The 24,817-nt window shown below is 42.1% G+C and overlaps 1 protein-coding gene across 1 annotated transcript in view; it reads right to left on the reverse strand.

The window, feature by feature from the left end:
* plpp4 (phospholipid phosphatase 4) overlaps positions 1–18,174 on the reverse strand; it is a 36,131-nt gene extending 17,957 nt beyond the window's left edge. The window contains exon 1 of the mRNA XM_028423606.1: positions 18,086–18,174. Within this exon, the coding sequence (XP_028279407.1) occupies positions 18,086–18,174 (89 nt within the window). The remainder of the gene's footprint in view (positions 1–18,085) is intronic.
* Positions 18,175–24,817: the final 6,643 nt, after the last annotated feature.

The raw sequence follows: 24,817 nt of genomic DNA on the forward strand, positions 1-24,817 counted from the left end.
TCATTGGGAGTGATGCAGTGGGCACAGGCTTGCTAATAATAAGATTAAATTAAAATAAATAACATATTTGAATAATAATAGCTAAATCCTATTATCAGTAGTTTTTCATTGCTAAAGTGAAAACAAAGTGCCTCTTTTATATCTAATATTCCTCCTCCTTTTGAAGAATTTGTATCAAACCTCCTCCACCAACTCAATGCCACTCTGGCAGGATTTCCCTGGCCATCTTCTCTTTTCCAATGATAAACTTTATTAAAAAAATAATCTCCACAGGTGCACTTGAAGCACTCCAGACTCCAAACGTCATGAGCACAGCTGGAATTAATCAAGGCTTCCTTTCTTGTTTCCAGGGATAGAAGTGTCTGGTGTTTTGTGGAGGTTCGGTGTAATTTAAGGGCTGGGGTGATCACAGTAGTAGTGCATCATTTGCAGCCTAAAGAGGAGACCTGTGTGTGTGTGTGTGTGTGAGGAAGGACAACATGGATTACAGCCACATTAGTATAGTCAATATCTGAGATGGGAGAGGTAATGACATACGCAGCATGGGCTGCGATTTATCATGCTGGGGAATAATTGTAATCACATTGATTTGAGGAGACAGACAACGAGGGTGGAGAGCACCAGCAGGATGCATTATAGAAAGAATGAAACTAGCACTGGCACATTCAGAGCGTCAGAGTGTCTGGTTAACTGCCAAAAGAGCTGTTTTTTTTCCATGTGTGATTTATGGCTTTGAAATTTATTTCCTGCTAAATGCTTCTATTTGTTTTGCTCACACTGGGAAGATACATCAAATGACTGAGAAGAGACATAAAACAGAAAGCGAGGGGGGAAACTCTCTGATGAGGCCCAGACACGATCTTCTGACCAGAATACACAGCTTGATAACTGTCCGTAAACACAAGGCTCACAGAATGCCCTGAACTCAGCACCGCCTGCTGGCTGTCTGGGAAGTCCCTCATTATTCTGTTTGCTCTCTGCAGAAACATCACTGAGCAAAGTATCATGAAGGCTTCTATCAGGACCAAACCCTTAAAGATTCACTGACGAAGAGACACATCTTAAGTTGAGTGTGCAAACTCTGAAAGTTTAAAAGAAGTGGAAACCTTTAATTTTTTGTAATTATAGGGACCATTTATTCTCAGTGGTACACCACATACATTTTTATAAAATGTGCATTACAGCTACCCTTTAGACTTGGCTTTAAATCTTCATGACTGACCTTTTCTAACTCAAGTACTTTATAGAATTTTGTCTCTTCTCTATTCCTCTTCATTAAAACTCTGAAATTGGGCCAATTTATCATCACCAATTCCTATCCATCTCTGCTGCATGAATATCCAAAATCTGATGAGCCACAGCCACGGCTAAAGAAATAAAACTGAATTATTTCTCACAATATTTCCGCTCTTCACTGTACCGAACCACTCGGGAGATTTAGCACACAACAGCACATAGAACAATGTGAGCAGCTAATTTGAAAGCTTGTGATTTACAATGCACTGTGGGCAGAATACATATCCTCTGCTGTGCCACAGTGACAGAAAGTATAAAAAAAGTCAAGAAATTCCTTCTTAATTAGTTAAATCTGCTGTGAAGCAATTAGGCATAGAGAAGAGTGTGGTAGCTTAGTTGGATTAACTTCAGGCATGCTCCCATTTCCACCAATCTAAGTAAGATTTTTTGCTCATGTTCGTGCAGCAGCCTATCACAGATATATCCAAACCGAAGCTGAGCTTTTTCATCAATATTGATCGCATTATATCTGCTAGCAGAGCGGTTGGTTGAGCTGGAGCCAAATGCCCAGAGCCCTTATTAAAGTACAGTCACACAGCATTTATCTAAAGGTGCAGGAGGCCACAGAGCAGGGCTTACACTGCGTCGCTCACTTGCCTGACAGAGCGTCTGACCTTTAACCCCAGAGGGAACAGAAAGAATTAGGGAGCCTGACAGCGTCCAAGGCCTGTGTCCAGTGTGCCTAACTCTGAGCCATGCTTGATGTGGTTTAAGCCATTTTCCTCACTTTGTTACACCTTGAGTTGTTCAATACCTGCTGCAATCCAGGGACACATTCGGAAGGATGCAGAGCATTTTGACCATTCACGTTTGATTGCATTTGCACTCTCAGGAGGCAATCAGCTGAGGTACTAAGAGCTAGTTGTGTGTAGTGAAGGGATGGGGGGGGGGGTAGGGTTGGAGAAGGAGGAGGTGGGGTGAGCCCATCTGGCAGATTTGGGACAGAATTCAAATCGACATTTTGCACCAGAGGTGGGTGTTCATTATACTGCCTTTCTCTCAGTCTGATGGCACCCACATGTCAGCCCCCACTTATTACCCCAGTCATCTAATCATACAGCAGAGAGCTATTGAAAAGTGACTTATGAGATTTACAAGCTATTAGGATCAGAGGTTATGTGGAGCCCTGGGGGAAATCCGCATCCCTTTTTCTGTTTTGTGCGTCTTCTGGTTCATTTACTGCGGGTAAATTCCCATTCCTCCTCTTACACACCATCAAATCCAGCCAGAGAATACGGCTGTTCAATAAACCTAAACGGTCAGTGCTGAATGTTGGGAGCTCGGGCCTTGACGTGTTTTATGTTTAAAAATATGTACTGATTGAAGAGAGGAGAGTTTCTGGGAGAAATGTAAAGTGCTATGAAGGGAGAAAATAGAAGAGCAGACTTTGCTGGCTTTCTGATTTCTGGCCGAGTTGATGTCCCAGGGTGGCTGGCACACAGACAGCCGGTTCTGGCCAAATCACTAGTGCACTGCTTGAATGGCTCTCTAGATTGTCTGAGCAGGGGACTTGGGTTGGTGCACAGATCAGCCCTAAATTAAAAGGGCAATAATCCACAGACTAAGAGCTTTTAAAAAATCATTAATGTTTTCAGAATATCATCCATGCTCTCATTCATCCAGGTCATAGTCATTTCCAAGGGTTTAGATCGAGGCAACTGGACTCAAGGATTGTTTTTGAAGACGGCGATTTAAACTCTTGGAAATATTTTCAGAATATGTTTAAAAAAATCTGTGTTCTGGTTAAGGGATTTTCCTTATGACCGTATTTTACGAACTATAGGTTGCACCGGAGTATAAGTCGCACCAGCCAAAAAATGCGTGATGAAGAAGAAAAAAAACAGATAAGTTGCACCGCACAAGCGGGCCAGCGTAATCACTACGTTTTAAGCGTAACGTTGCCTCCTGAATTCCTCTTAACTTAAGTGGTGCGGCTGCAGGGCATTGAGAGTGAGACACACGCATTTCAACAAGTCCTCACGCGGAGAAATTAGCTTCACCGCACAGAAACTCCTATAAACACCCTGTAAATTAGTAAAAGGCAGACTACTGTGCGCTCATATAGCTCTGGAATTAGCGACATATCGACCATGAGCGTCACCTGTTATAGTCCGGAAAATACGGTAATGAGTTTAATTCTTTAAAGACCTCATAATCAAATGGTTATTGGAAGATTGACATCATGAAGCCGATTTGAGCTCACTTCTAACTTAATGTCTAAATTGTAAAACTAGAAAAATGCCTTTTCAGAAGTAAATGCATTCGTTTGCTGCATACTCAAAGACTGAATCACTCTGAATGGCTGAAAATGCTGCAATCATCTCTGAATATGCTGAAAGAGGTTGATAAAACTGAAACTGTAAGTGAACAGAGCAGCACCCTTTTTAACTGTTTAAGGATGAAATTATATCAGAAAAAGAGGAAAAACTGGGATGCAATGCTAAAAACATACTAGATGATGTAAAAAAATGAAGTATAAAACAGAAAATAAAGTCACATATTTTTAAGTAAAAACTGTAATGTCATTTGTGCTTTTCTTCAACTGAGCAGAAATGTTATTCATATACCTGATAATATGTAATATTACAGGGAAATAGGTGCAGCGACACTTTACCAGGGCAATATCACTTTTTCAAAAGCGGTTTAAGAAGTATGAAGGCCAAAACAAGATAAAGAGTCAAAGGTATTGTAAATAGTTTTTACACTTAAAAACAGTGGTTAAAAAAGTCCTTCAAAGTTGGATGAGTTTAGAGGGCTCTTATATTCACTTTATTGTAAAAATCCTTTTAGAAAAAAGTTGAATAAGAAGAAAAGAATGAAGAAAAGCTGAAAAGCAGCCAAAGAGCTGAATAGATAATAAGCTGAAAGTAAATGTAGATGTAGCTGAGGGTCAAATTTTAAATGATTTTTAAAAGAATGTCCCTGTTCATCCTTTTTCTTAAGCCACTTTGCAGGTTCACAGGTGTGCTGGAGGCAGGATACACCTTGGACAGGTCACCAGTCTATTGCAGGGCTAATATAGAGAGACAAACAACCAGTCATGCCTAAGGCCAGATAAGAGACCCAATTAACCTTGTTTTGCAGCAATCAAACTAATTAAGGAGTTGTGGTTTTGTCATTGGCTGTTTCTAACCAGACCAGCTGGGGCCCTTCTATGTGGAGTGAGCATGTTCTTCCTTTGTCTGCATGGCTTCCCCACAACATTGTATCCTGGCGCTCACTAAATGCCGGGAAAAGCTCCAGCTCCCTATGACCCTGTACAAGATGAGGTAGATTGGGAAAATGTATTTATGTATGGATGAATCAATGGGTGTTTCTCCCTGATAACTTGGTAAAGTGGGTCAAAAACTTGGAAACACTGTGAAATAATGAATACATCTTTCTGCTAACACAGTACAAGTCCCCTGGAGCTATGCATGCGCAAAATATGGTGTGACAATATTTTAACCTAGGAAAGAAACGAAAAGTAAATCATTGTAATGACTGATGGAGGTGAGCCTCGATTTATTATTAATCTGCATCCTACACATTCGACATTGCTGGAAGGAAACAGGTTTTGCTTAAGTTACAATTTCTTACCCAACAGAGAAAAAAAATTCATACATCTGCGATTCCTGCAAAATCAAATCTACCTCCTCTGCTACTGCTGGATTAAAATAAAGACAAGCGGGTATCTGTGATTTAATAAAGTGCTGCTGCTGCTGCTGCTGCTGCTGCTGCGATTCGATTAAGGGTGGGTCACAATGGAGAAAGAGTGAAGCTGAGTGACAAACCGAGGACACATTCTGGATTTAATCATGCCACTTTATGTCATTCATCATTGGACCCTCAGACCAGAGCACAACGCTGCTGCCTCAACAACTAATGTGTGCTTATGTGTGGTGTTGATTGAACAGGGACTGGGGGGATAGCTGAACTTTTTAATCAGACTAGCAGTACCTAGCAGATTGTCTTTGGGTTCCAGGCACCTAAAATAATCATATTTCACTTTTTTTTTGGCTGAAAAGAACCCAGACAGCAGGAAAACAAATGGAAACAGAAAGTTTCAAGCCAAGAGGTAAGGTTGTGTGACTGAGTGTGGTGATTGGTTTAAAGGCTGAAGTCTGGAGACAGAACTGAGGTCTGAAGGGACAAAGGCTTTATGCCGAGGCAATGTTGTGTCTCTGAGGGGAAGTATGTTCTCCAGCATAGTTAAGCTGGATCCATACTCCGCGAGACAAAGACATTTTTCCCCCGTGCAGACGGTACGCCCACAAAATGACGTCATTTTTTGTCTCTGACCGCCCGCTGATCCGCACTCCTGTGCACAGGGTCCGGGCCGAACTTTGTCTTTCAAGGCTGTGCGGCAACCATGCTGCGATTGGTCGGAATTTATTGTGGGCGTGATGAAAGTGGAGAAGCGCAAGAGCCTCTCCAGGTATATAGGTAGGTGTATAAACAGCGCTGATTCAACAGATTTAGATAAGACCATACTGGTTTGCATGATGAGCAATAAAAGAAAGAAAGAAAGGCAAGTCAGGGTGATTTGTCACCAATAACTCCAGACAGCCATTCACACATACCAGATGGTGACTGTTACCATTCTATATACTCCTACATACCCGGGCATAATAGGCTCGTTAACAATGTCTGTATATCTTTGCTATTGTTACTTTTAATGTCGCATCTTCACAGCTCATCACCGGACAGTTTGAAGTATCGCAGGCACATTGGAACACAGTAGATGTGCAAATGTGGTCATAAAGGCACAAACACTGAATCTTTGCTATTGTTACTTTTAATGTCGCATTTTCACAACTCATCGCCGGACATCTCACGCTGTTGCAGGCACCCTCTCTGTATAATGCCCTCTTGCCATGGCACAAGTCCTTGTGGTGTGTTAAAAAACTCAGTAAAGTCTTTCCTTATAGTTTAGTGGGCGGGCCGTATGAGGAGTTCTGCACACACACGTCTCGCGGAGTATGGTACCTCAGTGCGGAAAAGACCTTTTTTTTTAATCTCTTACCACCCGTGGAGCGCGTTCTCCGCTCTTTGTCTCGCGGAGTATGGAACAGCCTTTACAGTCAGAGTCTGGAATGCAAACAATGATTTCATTATATTAAATTTAAGAAATAAAGTATTATATTATATTGCTTTGGAGAAAAGTTTTCCTAATATCCTCATCTGAATTACCCACAATGCAACCTGCATGCCTAATATAATCACCTTTAATCAATATGATTAGTTAAATGTGTTTTTGCTTAAGGTTTCTTATAGTGTGCTCTACTGCTTAGAATCCTGTTATAAATGTCACATGCTGTATCTCCATTTCTGTTTGTGTTAGTGGTTACAGTCCTGGTCTTGGCTGAACGTGTCAGGAATGCACAGCATCAGTCCTGTCACAGGCAGGGGAGAGAGGAATGGAGCAGGATAGATGCTGAGTGACACTCAGCTAGCTCAGGCATCCCTGGAGATATCCCTTCTCAAGTTGGCTAAAGGGGGAGAAAAAAGCAAAATACTACCCTTCGCTTGTCACGCAAAACCCCAGGGTAAGGGGAAATGCTGGGTTTAAAAAAAATAATCATTAACCAATGATACCAGGGAAAATGAAGGTGTATTAAAAAGCTACTGTATAATGAGAAGCAAAATGAGGGCTCGCTCAGTCAGACTACAGGTGTCTGTTCACGATAAAAGCCCCAGAGGCACTTTCAGAAAGGTTAGAGGCCCGTTTTTGAGACAGGAATTAGGAAAGGCAGCAGACAGAAGCAGGCAGGACATGGCCATGGGGACTAGGAGGGATTGCAGACTTGGGGAATCATGGAGGTAGACATGGAAAGATAAGTTTCCCAGCCCACAGCAGGAAAGAAAGAAGCAAGGCTGCTATGCACTGAGGGTTTGCCAGGAGGCTCTGTAAACGCTCCGCGGGTCCAGGGCTTATATTCATTTAGCTTGCTGAGTAAATGCATTGACTTTAGCAGCCCATTCACGTTAAAGCTCATCAGATTCCTTGAGCTTCCTCTCTCTCTAATGAACTGTCTAGAGTACATTTTTAACTGTATAATGGTCCTATAGTAATCTAACTCAGAAAACATTCTCAACACTGCTGCTGCCTTTTCTCATGTACCCCACCAGCAACATCTTTTTTTTTTTTTACTTCCTATTTTTTCCACCATGACTTTAGTTCAAAAATAATCAGGCAGGAACTTTTCAAGAAATAGTTTGGGACATGGGAAAAATATGCTAATTTGTTCTCTTTCTCAGAGTTAGATGAGAAGATTGAAAAGTTTTTCTGTGAACATTCACAGCGGAAGCAGCTAAATATAGAGCTACAGCCAGCAGCCAGTTAGCTTAACTTAGCAAAAAAAACTGAGAACAAGAAAAAACATGTAGCCTGTTTTCCCTCAAAAGTTCCAACATACATTCACTAACAATGTTTTTGGTTACACGAGCACTGCATTTGACTTCTGAACACCTGCTGATGATCATCAGTGACCGATGATTGGCAGCACCTGGCTGCTTTGTAAAGACCTGGTGCATATTATTTAAAAATAGACTCTTATTAATGTTTGTCTACCCCTTCAATAACTTTAATTAAATATAATACTTCATGTAATTTGTACCTACAGTACATTACAGCAACACTCACCCTGGTGCTCTGTAATTATCCGGCGACCTTTAGTGAAACCACAGGCACTGAAGGGTGAATTCAGATAGGAATTATGTATTTATCAGCTAACCTTGGAACATTTTTAATCTGAAAAGTTTCACTGCTTTGCAGATGAGGATTATCAAAGAGGAGATAATGAATTCTGCCAGTGGAATATATGGCATTTAAAGTCACCTCTAATGCCTCACATTTGTGCTTCAAAACTAAGCACAAGGTACAAAAGATGTGATGGGTGGGTGTGCATGTGCTTTTGCCTGAGTGCGGAGGGTAACCATGCTTGAAGAGAAGAGAGGGAGGGAACGGGGAAGGTTGGAAGAATTAAACACAGACACCCCGATCACTCACACAGGCTCGATACAGATATGGGAGTGGGATACAAGGCTGACATTTATCCCTGCTGTCATGCTAGCAAATGTCAAAGACGACAGCAACAGGAAAAAGATTTCAGCTTCAAAGGACGGGCGTATGTATACACCACTTTACAACACTCACAGACAGTTAAAGCCGGTCATTAGCCGCATCAGGCACTCGCTACACAAATACTGTTTTCTTTCAAATATGTACAAATGCCTAAACACACACAGTGAAGCTGACCTTCCATACATCTGCTATCACATAATTAAATGCTCTTTTTGTGTCTTGGTTCAGTTGCCTCAAGTGAGTTCATTTTCACATCTAAGGCTTAAATTTATTGTTTTCATCCTCAAAATGCTGAGATTCCACCACATAAAATCATACATGGTCATGTTGGTTACAGTTTAAGATAAAGCCCATTTTAAAGCTCCAGTTTAACCTCGTTTAGACAAAAGCTGATGTCAGCAGGTTGTCATAAAGGTTGTCCAGACTCCCACTGCACATTAGCATGACCAGCTTGGACAACTCTAAGTTTACGCAACCCCAAAGAGTAAAGTATGCTTAGCTAGTATATCCATCCTTCATTCCATCCATCCATCCATCCATCCTCATCTTCTACCACTTATCCTGGGTTTGGTCATAGGGACAGCAGCCTCAGCAGGGAAACCCAAAGCTCCCTCTCCTCAGCCTCCCTCCTGTGGTTGTCAAGACTTTTCCAGGCCGGCCATTAGATGTAATGCTTCCAGCATGTCCTATGTCTGCGCCCCGTAGACCACCTCACCAGGGAGGTGCTGGGAGACATCTGAACCAGGTGCTCAGATCACCTCAGCTGGCTCCTGTCAACATAGAGGAGCAGACCCCACCCCCCTTGCCTCTCTCGTCACCAGAACAAACATAAGCAGGGCCTACAATATTGTGGATACCACACGACTCCACCTGTCAATCTCCTGCTCCATTTTCCCCTAACTCGGGAACAAGACCCCAATATACTTAAGCTCCTCTACTTGAGGCAGCATCTTGTCCCCAATCTGGAGAGGGCAAGCCTGTTTCTGGCTGAGGACCATGGTCTTAACTAGAATATATAAGATACATTTTAGATATTGTGTATATGCTTAGGCTGGTTGTGGGTGGAGTTACCTCAGGTCACCCAATCCCATGTATTAATAAAGATTACAAAGGCAACAAGGCTAACAGAGGAGTGAGGGAGATGCCAATCAGCCCCATCTGTACACACACCTACACAGTGCCGAGGAGAGATCTAATTAGCCAAAATAAAAGAAACCACCTGTGTGGGTTTGCTCGGCTTTTCTTGGGCTTATTGGTTCCGACGTAACAAGTAATCATACTCATTTTCTAAGCGTTTATTTAAAATGTGAAGGCAATTCTTCAGCACTGCTGCTCATGCTTGAAAAACATATATTTTCACATTTTCCTTGAAATTAGTTTTAACACCCATTATGCTATTAATTTATGCTAAAGTATGTTATGCTGCATTATAATAAGTCACTGTTTCATTTAAGAGTTTTTAAGTTACAGAATGTTGTGCATGCCTAATGAAACAGAGCCAGCATTAATGGGATTACTTCCACCTGTGTGCGTCCTGCTCTGAAAACTGTGTGGAAACATTAAAGACAGATCTTCCTCTTGTTTGTTTTTACTGTGACAGTGACAGTGTCACTTTAATTTACCCTAATGCTGAGGTCGCCAAATGCCACACACATGCCATTTAACTCAAGGACAATTCAATCATGCATCCACACAGTTCAGAGACCAGAACTAATCAGCCTAATTACTTTTAAAAAAAGCAACCGTGTGTGTGGCACTAAAGTGTCTGGCATTTGCAGATTAAAAGGTTAAGTTTGACTGGGGCCAAAAACTGTTGGCAGCTGGAAGGTAAATTTCATAGTGTATGAAATTCTGATTGCAAACCTCCTGATTTAGTTGCTGTCAGTCATTTCCAATGGGGACAGTAACAATACAGAGATGTGAGGCAGCTGTGGGACCTTTGGATTTTGGATAAATGTTATGGTATGGATTAATTGACTTCTAGATTAGATGTGATTTGTAAGGCCCCGTTCACACTGGAGAAAGTTAATCCAGCTAGAGTAGGACTGTATCTGGATAGTCTTTAAACTGGATACGCTCAGACCTATTTTCAAATCTGTCCGCACTCAATCCGGCCTAATCCGGTGTGTTTGTGGTCCTCCAAACCGCTAGGTAGCGCCTTGTAATATACAGAGTCTGTAGGACCGCGTGTGCACATGTGTCGTGCGTTTTTTTTTTTTTTGTCCTGTCGCTCGTTACTTCGTAATTTTTTTTCGGTTTTAAAAAGCAGTTTATTCCTTTGTAGCCCTGTGGAAAATAAATAAAAAGCTGTCATAGTCCGACGGTTGTTTACATATGGTTTTTGTACGTGAACCGGAAGTATTGTCTCTAACCAGAAGTATCACGTCGCTAGCCGGATTCGCTAGCTGCATTTGTGTTCAGACGTAAGCCACATTTGAGCCAATCCGGCTAGATCCACCTCCAAGAGGTGGATTGAAATCAAGCTGGATATAGCCGGATTCGCGGTGTTCACACTCAGAAAAAAATCAGGATATATCCAGATACGGCCCGAATCCCGCTCTAGCCGGATTGATTTCCCCAGTGTGAACGGGGTATATGATACATTTAGAAATGTATAGTCAGACTTCATCCACCCATCCATCCATTTATATACAGCTTACCCGGTGTTCGGGTTGAAGGGGCAGTAACCTAAGCAGGGAAACCCAGATTCCCCTCTCGCAACTCATCCGGGGGATGCCAAGGTGTTCCCGGGCTAGCTGTGGGATGTAACCCTCCAGCGTGTCCAGGGTCTGTCCCGAGGCCTTCTCTCATTTCACCATGGAGGTGCTCGAGGGGCATCCGAACCAGCTGCCCAAACCACCTCAGGTAGCACTTGCTCATAAAATATGGGTAGAAAGTCTAGATGCAGAAAGTGACATCATTGTAACAACTGCTGCTCACACATGGCTGTGCTTGATGTGATTTTCACCTCTTGTAAAACACTCAATCTGGAATCAGAGGTGACGTGCCAACATTGGTGATGCTGGTGTTTTTTTTTGTACACAGCTGTAACTACAGTCACAACAATATTTTGTACAATATAACTTAAAACTGTAAAAGTTGTGGATGCGTTTCCTTCCTTCGACCATGACGTACGCTGTATGCAATCTTCCTTCCTGTAGCAGAAAGAGCTATCACACTTTCGTTCATGTTCCAAAGGAAACCATCAAGGAAAGAGTGGTCTGACAGCAAAACCTTGAGGCCCAAGGGACATGCACACACAGACATGATGAAGGCTTTCCCACAAGGAGAAGGGCTTGCTTGGTATATTTTAGTTCAAGGCTTGGACCAGGGGACTGCCTGTGTTAGAGGGAGGTTCTTTCATCTCTTCTGCTTCCTTTGTTTAGGAAGAGTAAGACACAGGAAATGATGGGGCAGGTCTAAGAAAATACTAGATAGTGGGGCAATAAATGGGGAAAGTGACAGAAGAAGGTTTAAGAATAGAAATATCATGATGGGAGGAAGTGTAAAGCAGTGCAAGGATCTTCCTCCGACAGGAGCTGTCACCTTCACACTGCTTCCACACTTCTACAGCACTGCCGCACACCTACACCTACACCCACTGAGCAACACTTTCAGATATTCTTCATCTGCTTAGATTTAATTTTTACAGAACACATCTAGACAAATTCAATAGAGCAGAATTAAGATTTGCCATCGTTTCCACCTCATGTACTCAGAATTGTTCAACTTTTGTACACAGAATTGTTCAAATGTTGAACATATTCTCACATATAGGGACCTGTCACCATCTATTTTCTTCTATTACTCCATGTCCACATCCTCATACAATATGCTCCCTCCCTAAATAGAGGACACTCTAGTGTGTGGTTCCATATGCTGCAAGCTGCAATGCACAATTTTCTTGTTTGTCCTGCAATAGCTCTTTGCTATATGGGCCAGATTTTGGTCCCATGCATCATTAAACCTTGGACCCTGCTATCCTTCTTGGACCAGTTTTTCTTGCCACTGCACAAGACCTGCAATTTTGGAGATGCTCTGACACCCCTGTTATGTACCCATCACAGAGGCTGTGGCTCAGGTGGTGGAGTGGTTGTCCGCTAACCGTAAGGTCTGTGTTTCAATCCCCTGCCCTGGGCTGCAGGCCAACCATATAAATATCATTTTACAGATGCAATAGTAGGAGAAAAATATCAATGAGACAACAGAGTAGAGCAATAGTTACATTTCACCATAAGATATTCTAGCTAAAAATATTACCCATAAAGTTCTAATAAGCGGCTTTTGTGACATTTTTAAATGCCCTTGTCAAACATGGTGGCAGCTGAATGGGTTTATTATTGTCACTTTGTAATTCGTGTTGTGAAAAAGCTGGGAATTAAGTCGAATTTGCGAGTGATATGTGTGATATAATATGATAAATTATTAATTCACATGACTACACCATTAAAGTTGTGAAGTTTGCCTATGACTGTTCTCATATCTTTTTGTGATAGAAGTACACGCAAGAGAAAATAATGCGCTAAAAATCATGTAGATGTCAACATCTTCTTTGACTTGCTTCTCCTTTCCTCTCATTTTTTGTGCCTGCAGTCAGTTTTCATCATGTAATGGATCACTTGGCCCGGAGGGTAATTTTTACAAAAAAACTTGGTGTGTCCCTTCAAGACAGAATAGTGACATGCAGAGAATAACTGAGACTGATGTTGTGGCCGTGGAGGGATAAAGCGATGGGGTTGAATAGATGACAGCGAGGACAGCAAGACATAATGAGCTGATCAAATGATAGGGGAGAATGAAATGCCAGAGTAGCTTAGAGCGGTGACAGACCGAGCTGTCAGGGAATCCCTGGACCTGGTGCGACAGTCAGCTGCCTCCACTCTCACTGGAATTATTTTTATTATTCCTGCCACAGCGACTGCATAGTTTGCTGGTTGCTTTCCTGCCTTCCTTCTTCATCTGTCCTCTTCATCTCTGTCGCTCGTGTTTCCATTAATCTATTTTCCATAACTTTATGTTTACAGACCACTCTGACTCTGAATTCTGATCAAAGATGGCACACAACACACAAATCCTGTTAAATACCTCATACTCCGCCTTTGTTTTCCTTTGTATTTTGTGGACTTATCTGCCTTTTGTGTGGTTTAATTGGATGTTATTGAATAGCCGATTTATAAAAGCTTCTTCAGTAATTAATCAAGTTGCTTTTAGTCTATGTAATCAAGCACAACAGTGGGTTGTTGTAGACAAAGATCTATAAATGAACATGCCTGGAGGCCACCTTTTTCCTCACACATTGTGTTCTGTCAGTCTCTCATCCATTTGTGTCATTCCGTCGGTACATGTTTTCATACCCTGCAACCACTCAGCTGTCAAGTACCAGTTGTTCCTTCATCTCTAAGATAATGAGGGTCACCGATTGAATGACCTGTGACTCACTGCCTGAGACGTTAACTGCCAAAATTAGATACAAGAGAATACACTATCATAACCATGCATACACTGAAACGTAAATAACTGGCAGATGACTCTAGTTACAAATCTGTTAGTGATTTCTGGCCACAAGAAACAGAAAGAGGCACAAGAGTAAACTGACAAATGGTAAATGTATTTACATAGAAACAGAGCAGTGTGAGCTCTGGAGCCTTCTTCCTCACCAATATTTACTTGTCTGCATCTGCAGTTCAGTCAACTGGATCCTGAAAGCTATATCTGGGTTTAAATGTTATATATATATATATATATATATTGGACTTGCTGAACAGCAGCACTTACGCTCTGTGCTATTACCTACTGTGTACTTTACTGCACTGGAGTGTTTGCTTGGAAATTTTCCCACTGGGAAACAATGTTTGGACTAAAGCAATATAGACAGTGGAGGTAAAATCTCAGTCTTTCTTGGGGCTTATTAGAGGTGGATATGGCACATTTTCGTCCATTTTGGTCCAGATACAACACATAGATGCTTTTATGCTGAATGGACACACCAGAACATCATGCCATCCATATCATTAAACCTACCGGTAATTTGAAATTCAGCCAGTGTTGTATTTAGGTACAGTTAATGCTGACAGAACATGCTGCTTCACATTAAACGCATTCAACTGGCAAAACATGGGGGACTATAATTAAAGAGCGGTCACAGTAACTGCAATGTCACTGCAGAAAGAGCTGGCTGCGATCAAGTTTTCTCCATTTTTTTCCTCCTATGAGCGGGCCATTTAATTTTTAATGGAACAAGAAGGTGCAGCAGCAGTGAGCTGTTAGAGTAGATGGAGGGCTGCAGGCAACAAGGCTGCACACATCCTCCTCAACAGGGTGACCATTTCCATTGTGACCTGCTGTGTGTGGACAGCTATTTGCTGCAAGAAATCAGATTGTGGGTGCAGTAATTTGTTGGTTTACTAAAACAATGTGTTGCTTGAGCTGTTAACAGATTAAAGTAGCCATTTATGGAGACATACAGTTGGCTAATTAATGGGGAGTAATTCAATTTAGAATTCTAACATGATTTAAACACGTTTTCACAAAACACTTTTAACTTTTTAACGGATTAGAAGCATTGATGACGTCACAGCCAATCCTCTAAAAAGAGATTTTCTCAACAAATGTAGCAGCACTCATTCTTAACATGTAGGCTTAACAATCGGCTTATTTTTAAATAGTCTAAGGCCTGACATTCTCCTCTGCCCCAACATCTCGCAAGGCTTTCTTAGACTTCACCAAGCCCATCCTCTGAGAGGAGAGGATGATGTGCTGTGAACCCAACGCTGTTTTTGATGGATGAGTTTTCTAGGGCCACATGCTATTAACCTCCTTGACAACAATGTCAGAAATTATCCTTAAAATAAAGACTGTTAGATGATATTTAAGCTCATCACACACTGGATATTCTGGCATGCCTCCGCACCACAGCAACTGACAAACTTCTGCATTATCCTCAGAATTCCCTACAATAAAGGCCCAAATTGTTCCTCCTGGCACAAACAAATCTCTATTTTGTTGTGTACATCAGGCAGTAAAACAACTGCCCTCCTCTGTGGCCAGTCACTCCATCAAGAAGCTTTTAGATCGTACTGATAGGAGTTCTCAGAGTGGTTTTGGTGCCTCAGTATTTTCTGAGCCTCAGGTCTTAATCTATAAAATCTCAAAACAATCTCCATCTCCCTAACTGCATGGCATCCATCTTATCTTCGTCCGCTGCCTCCTTCTTTTTGTCTGTGTCCTTCCTGCTTTGTCTGCTGTTCTACATTTAATCAGTGCGCTGGTGTTTATAAGAATAATCTGCTTATTCAAATGTCCATCTCAGAGCTTTGGAGCAAACACACAGAAACCCAAAGCTTGTGCTGATTTATTGAGGACACAAGGTCTGTCACACAAGCACTCATGGAAGAAATGAATTCTTAGTATTTGCCTAAGCTCTTACTTGTTATACTTCGGATTACAAGGAAAGTGAAATGGCACCATTCTGATTATCCTCTTGTTCTATGTTGAGAAGCTAACCACAAAAAAAAAATTTATCCGTTTCTGACTCCTTGTTTCCTTCGTTAAATGTCAGAGATCAATTTCCATTTAGATTAAACCTTTTGCCTTTTACACTAAGAAGCAAAGCGTTGATGACTGCACAGCATTGGCAGTTTTGTAGCACAGGGTCAACCTAACATCACACATTTGGTCCGCCGCCAAGGTCAGTGTACCTCCCGGGGTACTCAACAGACAAGCAGCTTGGCAAGCAAGGGCATATAATAAGTTACATCCCCTTTAAGGCAGGTTATCTTTGGCAAAATGTGAATGTGAATAATTCAGGGTTTAAACTGTCATGTTTGTGTGGATGTTTGTTACAGTCAGCACTATAAATCAGAAACACAAACAGAATGATCAAATTGAAATGTGTGATCTCTAATGAAGGACACCTCTCATATCTGAGCACAGTGATTAATTAATTCCCATCCTCCCCTGGTACATGTTCACAATTATGAAACAATATGAAGAGCAAATGAGGAAATCAGATCTTATTTTTTTCCCCCTTCCACACAGTGAAATGAAGTAATACTCTAACGGGATTTTAACGAAGCAATGAAGCAAGGAGCAACGTGATTTCTAAATCTCATTGGTAAACATGCTCGGATAGGCCATTGTCTCTCCGAGATAAAACCCCAGCGCACTACACCTACACTGAACAGCAGCCACAAAAGGCGACAGCTAAAACTGTCCTTTACACCTCCAGAGAAGAAAACAACAGATTCTAGTTGACCCCAATTATCCTGCCTTCACCTCGGCCTTGGAGGTGAGACAAGAACAGGGAACTGCTGCCCCTCAAGTCCAGAGGACGATTCTCGCTGATCTGCTGGGAATAAAGCTTGTTCGATACAACAATTACTGCGAGACCAATCGAAATGTCTTTACTCCACTCTGTCAAAGTCCATGATTACACTTTGCCATCAAAGATAAATAGGCACAGAACTCAATTATCTTCTTCTACAGTGTATCCATTAAAGTTAGGGGCTTTCTTATACACATTTTGTTCAGCATGCGTGTTTAAGCATAACTACAGCCGGCCCTGGATGCCTGTGTTTGTTTACGGCCTTAGCTGAATGTAAATTTATTAGCTTGCCATAAGTAAGAGAACAGATCAATTGTACTGATGGAGCTTCATACCAAACACTTTATTATCCTCAGTGTGCTTTCTGTGTAGTGAAGAGGGAGTGTGAAGAGTACAACCCACTTCATTACAGTGATCAAGGACTTTGTGACTAGAGCTTGTGTGGCAGAATACAGCACTTAGTTGATGATGATGAGGATGATGACAATATTGTGTGAAATTGCTTTTTATATGGCCTCGCTTCCTGAACACCAAATCAGCCAGAAATGTGACTCTCTCTCTCACACACACACACATAAAAAGCCAAACCGAGCTGCTCCTTGCCTCCGCTCTGACACGTTTCATCCTTTTGCTCAGACCCCTACACTTGATTTTGCCCATGTCAAACACTGTGAATGCACAGCATCAGGCTCTGTAATCCATTTGCTGTGACAGCACACAGAGTTAGACCCAGGTCGCCTGGGGACAGATACTAATGATAATGTACACAGGCAATGCAGTGCTCCAAATCAGAGGGGCTTATTTTTGACTTTTTTTTCTCCCCCCTCAGTGATGGAATGAAAGCTGCAGCAAGGTGAGTCATTTTAGATAACAGGACTTGGGGGGGGGGGTCTTCTTTTAAGATCACATCAAGCAGAAATCAATAAATGACACAATCATGATGCAAACTGGCTTAATACCTTCAGGACAAACAAAGAATTAATAATTTATGTTTATGTTCGTTTTGAAGGGCGCCTTAGAGGCACAACTGTCCTGCAAAATACCATGATAATAAAAAGTATGACTGTCTGTGGGTTCCTTACTTTCTATGGGCTCCCTTCTTACCATCAGTGATCAAAAGAAACAAAGTGCCACACACAGAATGGTGACTGATGCACGACAGGAAGTCAAATTCTGACTGAGGTTCAACTTCTTTGTTTGCAACCTGTTAACACAGCAGGGATCTGTCCGTGGTGCTGATCTGCGGAGCGGCAGAGAGAGCCGCTGGACCAGCACCACACCGCGGCACAAACACGGCGTCCACAGTGTCTAATTCACAATAAGCCATGTGAACAACGTGAGTCACGAAAATCAACACCAACGCTACGGGCGATAAAATGAAAGAAAAGTCAGATACTTACACAAAAACTCCGAAAAGCAGAACTCGGATTCCAATCTCCAAAGCCAATTCCCGCATGTTTTTCCTGCGGTCTGGAGGCGACACATTCATGGTTCTGGAAAAAAAAAAAATCCGTCAAGAGAAATTCACAAAGGCGGTCCCGGTCAGTTCTGAAGAGTGTTCACTTTTGTAATCCACCTTTAAAACACACACAAAAAAAGCCAGCCCTTCCAGAAGCGGTGCTCCTTAATCACGCACGCCGTGCGCCTCCATTGCAACTGGATCACCTGAAGCAGTCTTCCCGTTCCCTTCCCCGCTCCTTTCGCCTCTCTCCGCTCGTCTCCGTCTGTTTCAGCCCCCTCGGGCGATTTTTTTATTTATTGCAACTCTGTTGCTGGCAGCTGTTATTCTATCTAGAGACAGTCTCCCCCTCTTTCACTCCATCACCAGCAATTACTTCATCTGACTTATAGGAGAAGAAGTCCTGGGCGAAGAATGGCACAGGTGTTAGGTTAGTACTGTGAGGGAAAGTGGTGGGAGACGGCAAAGTAAAAGGGAGAGACTCCGAGCGTAGTCTCTCTCTCTCTCTCTCTCCCTCCCTCCCTCTCTCTCTCTCTCTCCCTCTCTTTACTCTAGAGAATCTGATGACTACAAGAAGTTTCTGGAACACCACTGAGGACCTCAGGAGGTGCCGGATGAAAAAATTCATCGCCTGTGGCCAGTAATGCAATACTGTGCTGTGTTTCTTTTTGTCTGGCCAAGAGACATTACACTTGAACAAACATCTCCCCATAAATAATGAAGCACTCACAGAGCAATGTGACACAAACAAAGCAGAGAGCAGCTCCAGTGGCGCAGTCCAGGTAGGTGTTCATGACCACAACACTGTCATAACTGTCCAACGGCTGGTGGAACTAATCCATCAACCCCCGGTATTAGGCAGGCAGCCTGACACAAGGTATTACATTACTGTGCCAAAAGAAGGCCAGTTCAGGGGGAGCCCTGCTCTCTGTTGGCTCTTCCCCCACCACAGTGTCCAATCATACCGCTATGAAGAATCTAGCACCTCGGGGTCTAAGCAGCCAGACACTGATAAAGGAGCGCAGGCAGCGGCGTACCTGTGGGCAGGGAAACCTGGCCAGCACTTCATAGACACACATGAATTTTTAATGGTCTCTAAAACTGGCCTTCCTCCATTACCTGCTAGTCCAATACATTCATCTTTGTGTATGTATGTGTGTGTGTGTGTGTATCATGTGTGTGTGAGGGAGTAAGCATTGTGGAAAAACCCCTGACCCAAAAACTTTCCTGCCTCATTTCTAGGTCACGAGCCCCACCAGCTGAAAGTGTGGAATTAGAAACTGCATTCTCACTTGTTAACAAAGCATCCTGTTAGCTACATATGATGAAGACAAAGGAACGTATACAAGCACACACACACACACACACACGCTGTGGAGATTTTGATCTTTTATAGAGCTCTGGGTGATGTGCTTGGAGTCTTTGCCAGCTTCCTAATAAAAACAAAAACAAAACAAGAGGAGATGTGGTGGTGGGTTGGGAGGTGAGATCCAACTTCAAAGCTCTCTGACAGCCATCACACTTTGCAGCTTTTAAAGACTGTGGCATGTTTATTACAAGGCATTGGTATGTTTTTTTTTTTCCACCGTATCGCAGCACTCCACCGTTATTCTGGTCAGACAGCCTTTCCTAACATCAGAAACACATAAGCATTTAATTTCCTACTCTGCTCTGTGTGGTTGATACTATGCTGATTGGTTCTTTGTTATCGACAAAGCACACAGGAGTTGTTTGAAAAGGCGCCGCTCTCTCCTTTCATCTTTCTTCTTTTATTGTTTAACTGTAATTATCATTTGGATGTTTCCTTGACCCATCTGAGTGCTTGTTTTTTTTATATGCAGAGAAGGCAGTGAGTCATATTCCCTGTGGTTGTGGTTACTCTGCAAAGTTGACATACTGTGGCTCCCTTTGAAACAGACTGCACCTCAATAAATCCAAGATGAATGCATCAAAGTGTTCCTAATCACTTCATTGAGTTTTGGTGCATGTACTATCCAATGTTTGAGGATATTCTCTGAAACAGAGTGACTCATCAGTCTACGCAGGGATTGGTTCATTGCTTCCTGAGTTCCTAGCTGTATTGGACATCACTTTTCATTACACGTTGGGTTCGGTTTGATTGGAAAACATCCCTCATTCATGCTTTATAGAGTGAGTTGTTTTATTGTGTGGGGCAGCTGTGTAAAGTGTGATGCTGTTGCATAAAGCTGCATGCTACTGTGATTAAATAAGATCTAAAGGCAACGGTGTGTGGGAGCCTGGAAAACGAAGCTGAACCTAGGGTTGGGCGATATTGGCAAAAACATTAATCAACAAAAACATTAATTGTGGCATTTAGCCGATAACGATTAATTTGACGATTAATTGATGACAATTGCACTTACATGTTTTTGACTCTAAATCGCCACATTGTTCTAAAATCATACTGACAAATCATCAGTCAAGTTAACTACTTCATTCTAACAGGTTAAGCTGGTAAGTAGTGATTAGGCACCAACCAGCCATGTTTGAAATCTGTATTTTCAACAGATGCACAAACTGCTTCAAAATAACAATGAAGCAAACGTTTAAAGAACGTACTGCTCTGCATCATTTAACTGAATACCACTGCCTTCTGCCATTATTGTTATTGTGGGCTCACATGTGCGCACTTGCAGGTGATGGTGAGAGTACATCGCACACAAAATTGCGTCATCATGACGAGGCACTAATCTCCGTAATCAATAAGTGGCAAATATTAATCGGTGACAGTTTTTCTGGCGATTAATTGCACACGATATGATTTTGCACAACCCAATACAAATGTGGCATAAAAGGGGGAAAGCCACTCATTTTTTTTCTATAATTAGTAACTGGATGAGGTCCGAGCCAGAACTGCCAGCTGTGTCAGTGGAGAGACACATTTCATCACTTTTAGAATGGCTGGCATCCAATTCACACTAAACGAATTATTCATCCAGAAAGGTCCATTTTGTAACTGAGTAGTCTTCAGGATTTTGGGGTTTGTTTGTTTTTTACATGATGAAAACTGATTGAAGCTGTAAGTGACACAATATCCCCAATCTCCCCTGCACACAGTAAAAATAATGTTTGTTCTCTACCACAAACTTGTTAAATTAATTTATCATGTTCGACAAACTGCACCTCGAATGCACAGCTCAGTTTCAGTATCAGCATTGCACAGGAGGCTGAGCACGCTTTGTAGAGGGATGCAAACTAAATCAATTGGAACTTGGAATCACAAAGAGATGGAGGACTTCAGGGGTCAGGAAGCCAGGGGACTGTTTAAAGTTACTGGAGTCAGCATCAGTGTAAGCAGAGATGAGCAGTGCAAAGTAATACATCTACTTTAGGGTACCAGCCCAAGTGCTAGTTTCAGAAAAAGTGGGTTCTGTCCCAGAAATGACCCTGGAGTCTTTGTTGGAGGTTGCTATGGAATTCAGTACTGTGCTGTTTTTATTCTTTAGCTGTGTCGATTTTGTTGACCTGAATCTAGTATAATAATAAGATAAGATAAGATAAGATAAGATAAGATAAGATAAGATAAGATAAGATAAGATAAGATAAAACTTTATTAATCCCGAAGGAAATTCTTGTGCCAGAGGTATTAAGTTACATTAAATGCAGTTAAGTACAGAGTATAAGTGTCACTATAATCCAAAAAGAGTACAGTACGCGGTATGAGCACAATATATGATACATGGATACAATATGGAGATGTAAGGTGCTAAGTAAACATAATATAGGAATGACAGTGATGCCTGACATGATTATCTAGCGCTTCTCCCTACAGAAAGGGGAGGAGTTATACAGTCTGATGGCCACTGGCAGGAAGGACCTCCTGTGGCGTTCTGTGCTGCTCCTCGGTAGTCTCAGTCTACCACTGAATGTGCTCCTGTAGGACAGCAGTGTGTCGTGCAGGGGGTGAGACGTGTTGTTACGAATACTGAGGAGTTTCCTCAGTATCCTCCTCTCCGTCACCTCCACCACAGACTCCAGCTCCACTCCCAGCACCGAGCCAGCCTTCCTAATGAGCTTGTTGAGTCTGTTGGTGTCAGCCGCCTTCATCCTGCTGCCCCAGCACACTACAGCGTAGAAGATGACGCTGGAGACCACCGAGTGGTAAAACATCTGCAGCATGGTCTGGCAGACGTTAAAGGATTTGAGTCTCCTCAGTAGATACAGGCGACTCTGTCCCTTCCTGTATATTGCCTCTGCGTTTGTGGACCAGTCCAGTTTGTGGTCAATGTGGACACCCAGGTATTTGTAGCTGTCCACAATGTCCATGTTGGTACCCTTGATGCTGACCGGGTTAGGGAGTGTCTGGTGCTTCCTGAAGTCCACCACCAGCTCTCTTGTCTTTGTGACATTCAGCTGCAGGTGGTTCTGTCCGCACCACTCCACAAAGCTGTCCACCACACTCATATACTCCGCCTCCCGACCTCTGCTGGTACAGCCCACAATGGCAGAGTCATCCGAGAACTTCTGCAGGTGGCAGGACTGTGAGCAGTGTCTGAAGTCCGATGTATAGAGTGTGAACAGGAATGGAGACAGTACCGTGCCCTGGGGTGCCCCCGTGCTGCTCACTATCGTGTCCGAGACGGTGTTCCTCAGCCTCACAAATTGTGGTCGACCTGTAAGATAGTTAGTGATCCAGGTGACCAGTGGGGTCTCTACCTGCATGTCCAGGAGCTTCCTATTCAAAGTTAATAAAGGTCTATTAATATTTATTTCCTAGTTGCAAACAATATAAGCAGCCTATGTATGATATGGTATCACATCTAAATAGGCTGCACTAAAACTTCAAAACTGAACTGCAGAGGTTGATTGTAGTAGGCTGACAGAGAAACACAGCACTACGTGTTAAATTACATTTATTTTGGCACCAGGTTCTGTTTTAATCACTAACAGTGGATATATTTTTTAACCACCCCAAGGCAAAGAGTAGGCAGAGATCAATACACCATTTAGTCAGACTGCACTGCTTCACAACAACTTGACTACATGTTCACCTCCTGTGGCGTGTTATGTTAACAGCTTGGTTCAAGCCAAATTATGATTTATGAAATTAATTATTACTTGAGCTTGGGACTTACACAATATTAATAAGTAGCACAATGTGCAGAGGCCTCAGATCAATAGCAGTGAGTTTATTTAATTTGAACACTATGTGACTAGTAGTCCTGTGGTCATTCTAAAGGGTAATGGATACAGTGACCTGTTCAAATTAAGTAACCTTTGTGTCAAACATGTTGCTAACCAGCTAACCCTGAACTCCACCTGTGTGGAGACAGATAAAGTTCAATAAGCTGTCTATATGTACAATTGCAGAATTTGGATTTATCCAGGATAATACTACCTCAATATTTGCACCGGACTTTCAAACTGCTAGATTGCTAACATGGTGCTGATAATGCATTATTGTATTGGGTTAGTAATTTGACATCTGCACTAAAGACATTTGGCACCTGGCACCTGTTATAATCTGAATTTTTAATAAAGAAGAAACTATATTAATGTGTCCATTCATCCAGAACATTTGAACTCCACACAGAAACCAGGAACAAGAATACATCTGAAGCAGGAACCTCTTGCTGTGAGGTGACAGCGCTAACCACTGCACCACAATGCCACCCATATTAATGCATCATGGAGGTTTTTCCCCATTGTCAGGCTATGAAGCTACACTATATGTTTATGATTTTGCTAAACCTGTACAGTCAGTCACCTGCAAATAGGCAAATGATAGGAAGACACTTTAAAAATCTCTCTATCAGTGTCCCTCATTTTAGTGTGCTCTCACTCTTGCTGTAGTTCTTTAAGCATAATACAGTCTGACTAATCCAATCACTATCACACTTATCAACGCTACTGCCATCAGTGAAATCAGTAATTAATGTCAAAAATTAGTCCTGCCTTTGAAAATGGCACACACACACAGTAATGAAATATTAAAGTGCGACAGGAATAGGAATATTCGTGGTGCTCTTTTTGTCTGGCCAGGGCCTACTGAGGCTTTATCTGATTTGCAACTCTGTCACAGTGTCATCTATTATTTTTTGTTATTGTAATGTGAGTTCTTGGGCAGCTAATGCAAAGAGGGATTTACTTCTGGGTGGATAAATCTCCAGTCTATGTGAGGGAAAGGGGAAAAGTGAATCAGAGGTGAAATGACTGCACCTTTTTATAGTGTGAGTTTATAGTATGAGCACGCTCTCACAACATGTCCAAGGCGTGCATATATATATATAAATATATATATTTTCACAATGTGTTATGCAGTTATTTACAAACTATATTTATCCACAGTGTGCTGACAAACAGAGCGTGACTGTGAACTACTCCATCTTCTCTGCTCATATTCGGATCAGATATCACAGCTTCTCAGAATAACCCAGAGTTACTCAGAATAAGAATCTGATCATTGATCAACCGCTTTAACACCTCAAGCAAAACAAGGGCACTAGAAAATACATTGATTTACCTCTGAGATGTTTCTGGCTAAGAAAAGAAAATATATTGATTACAGAGCCTCCTGTTTGCTGGTGATTACCAACCTGTTTACAGCCCTGTGGCCACTCCACCCACCTGCCGTATGCTTTAGGACAACCATAATACTGAATGCAGTAAAAACAGATGGTCTTATTAACGTCAGATTGTTGACACACAATTA

The sequence above is a fragment of the Parambassis ranga genome, chromosome 15 (genome assembly GCF_900634625.1).
Source record: "Parambassis ranga chromosome 15, fParRan2.1, whole genome shotgun sequence".
NCBI classification, from domain to species: Eukaryota; Metazoa; Chordata; class Actinopteri; family Ambassidae; genus Parambassis; species Parambassis ranga.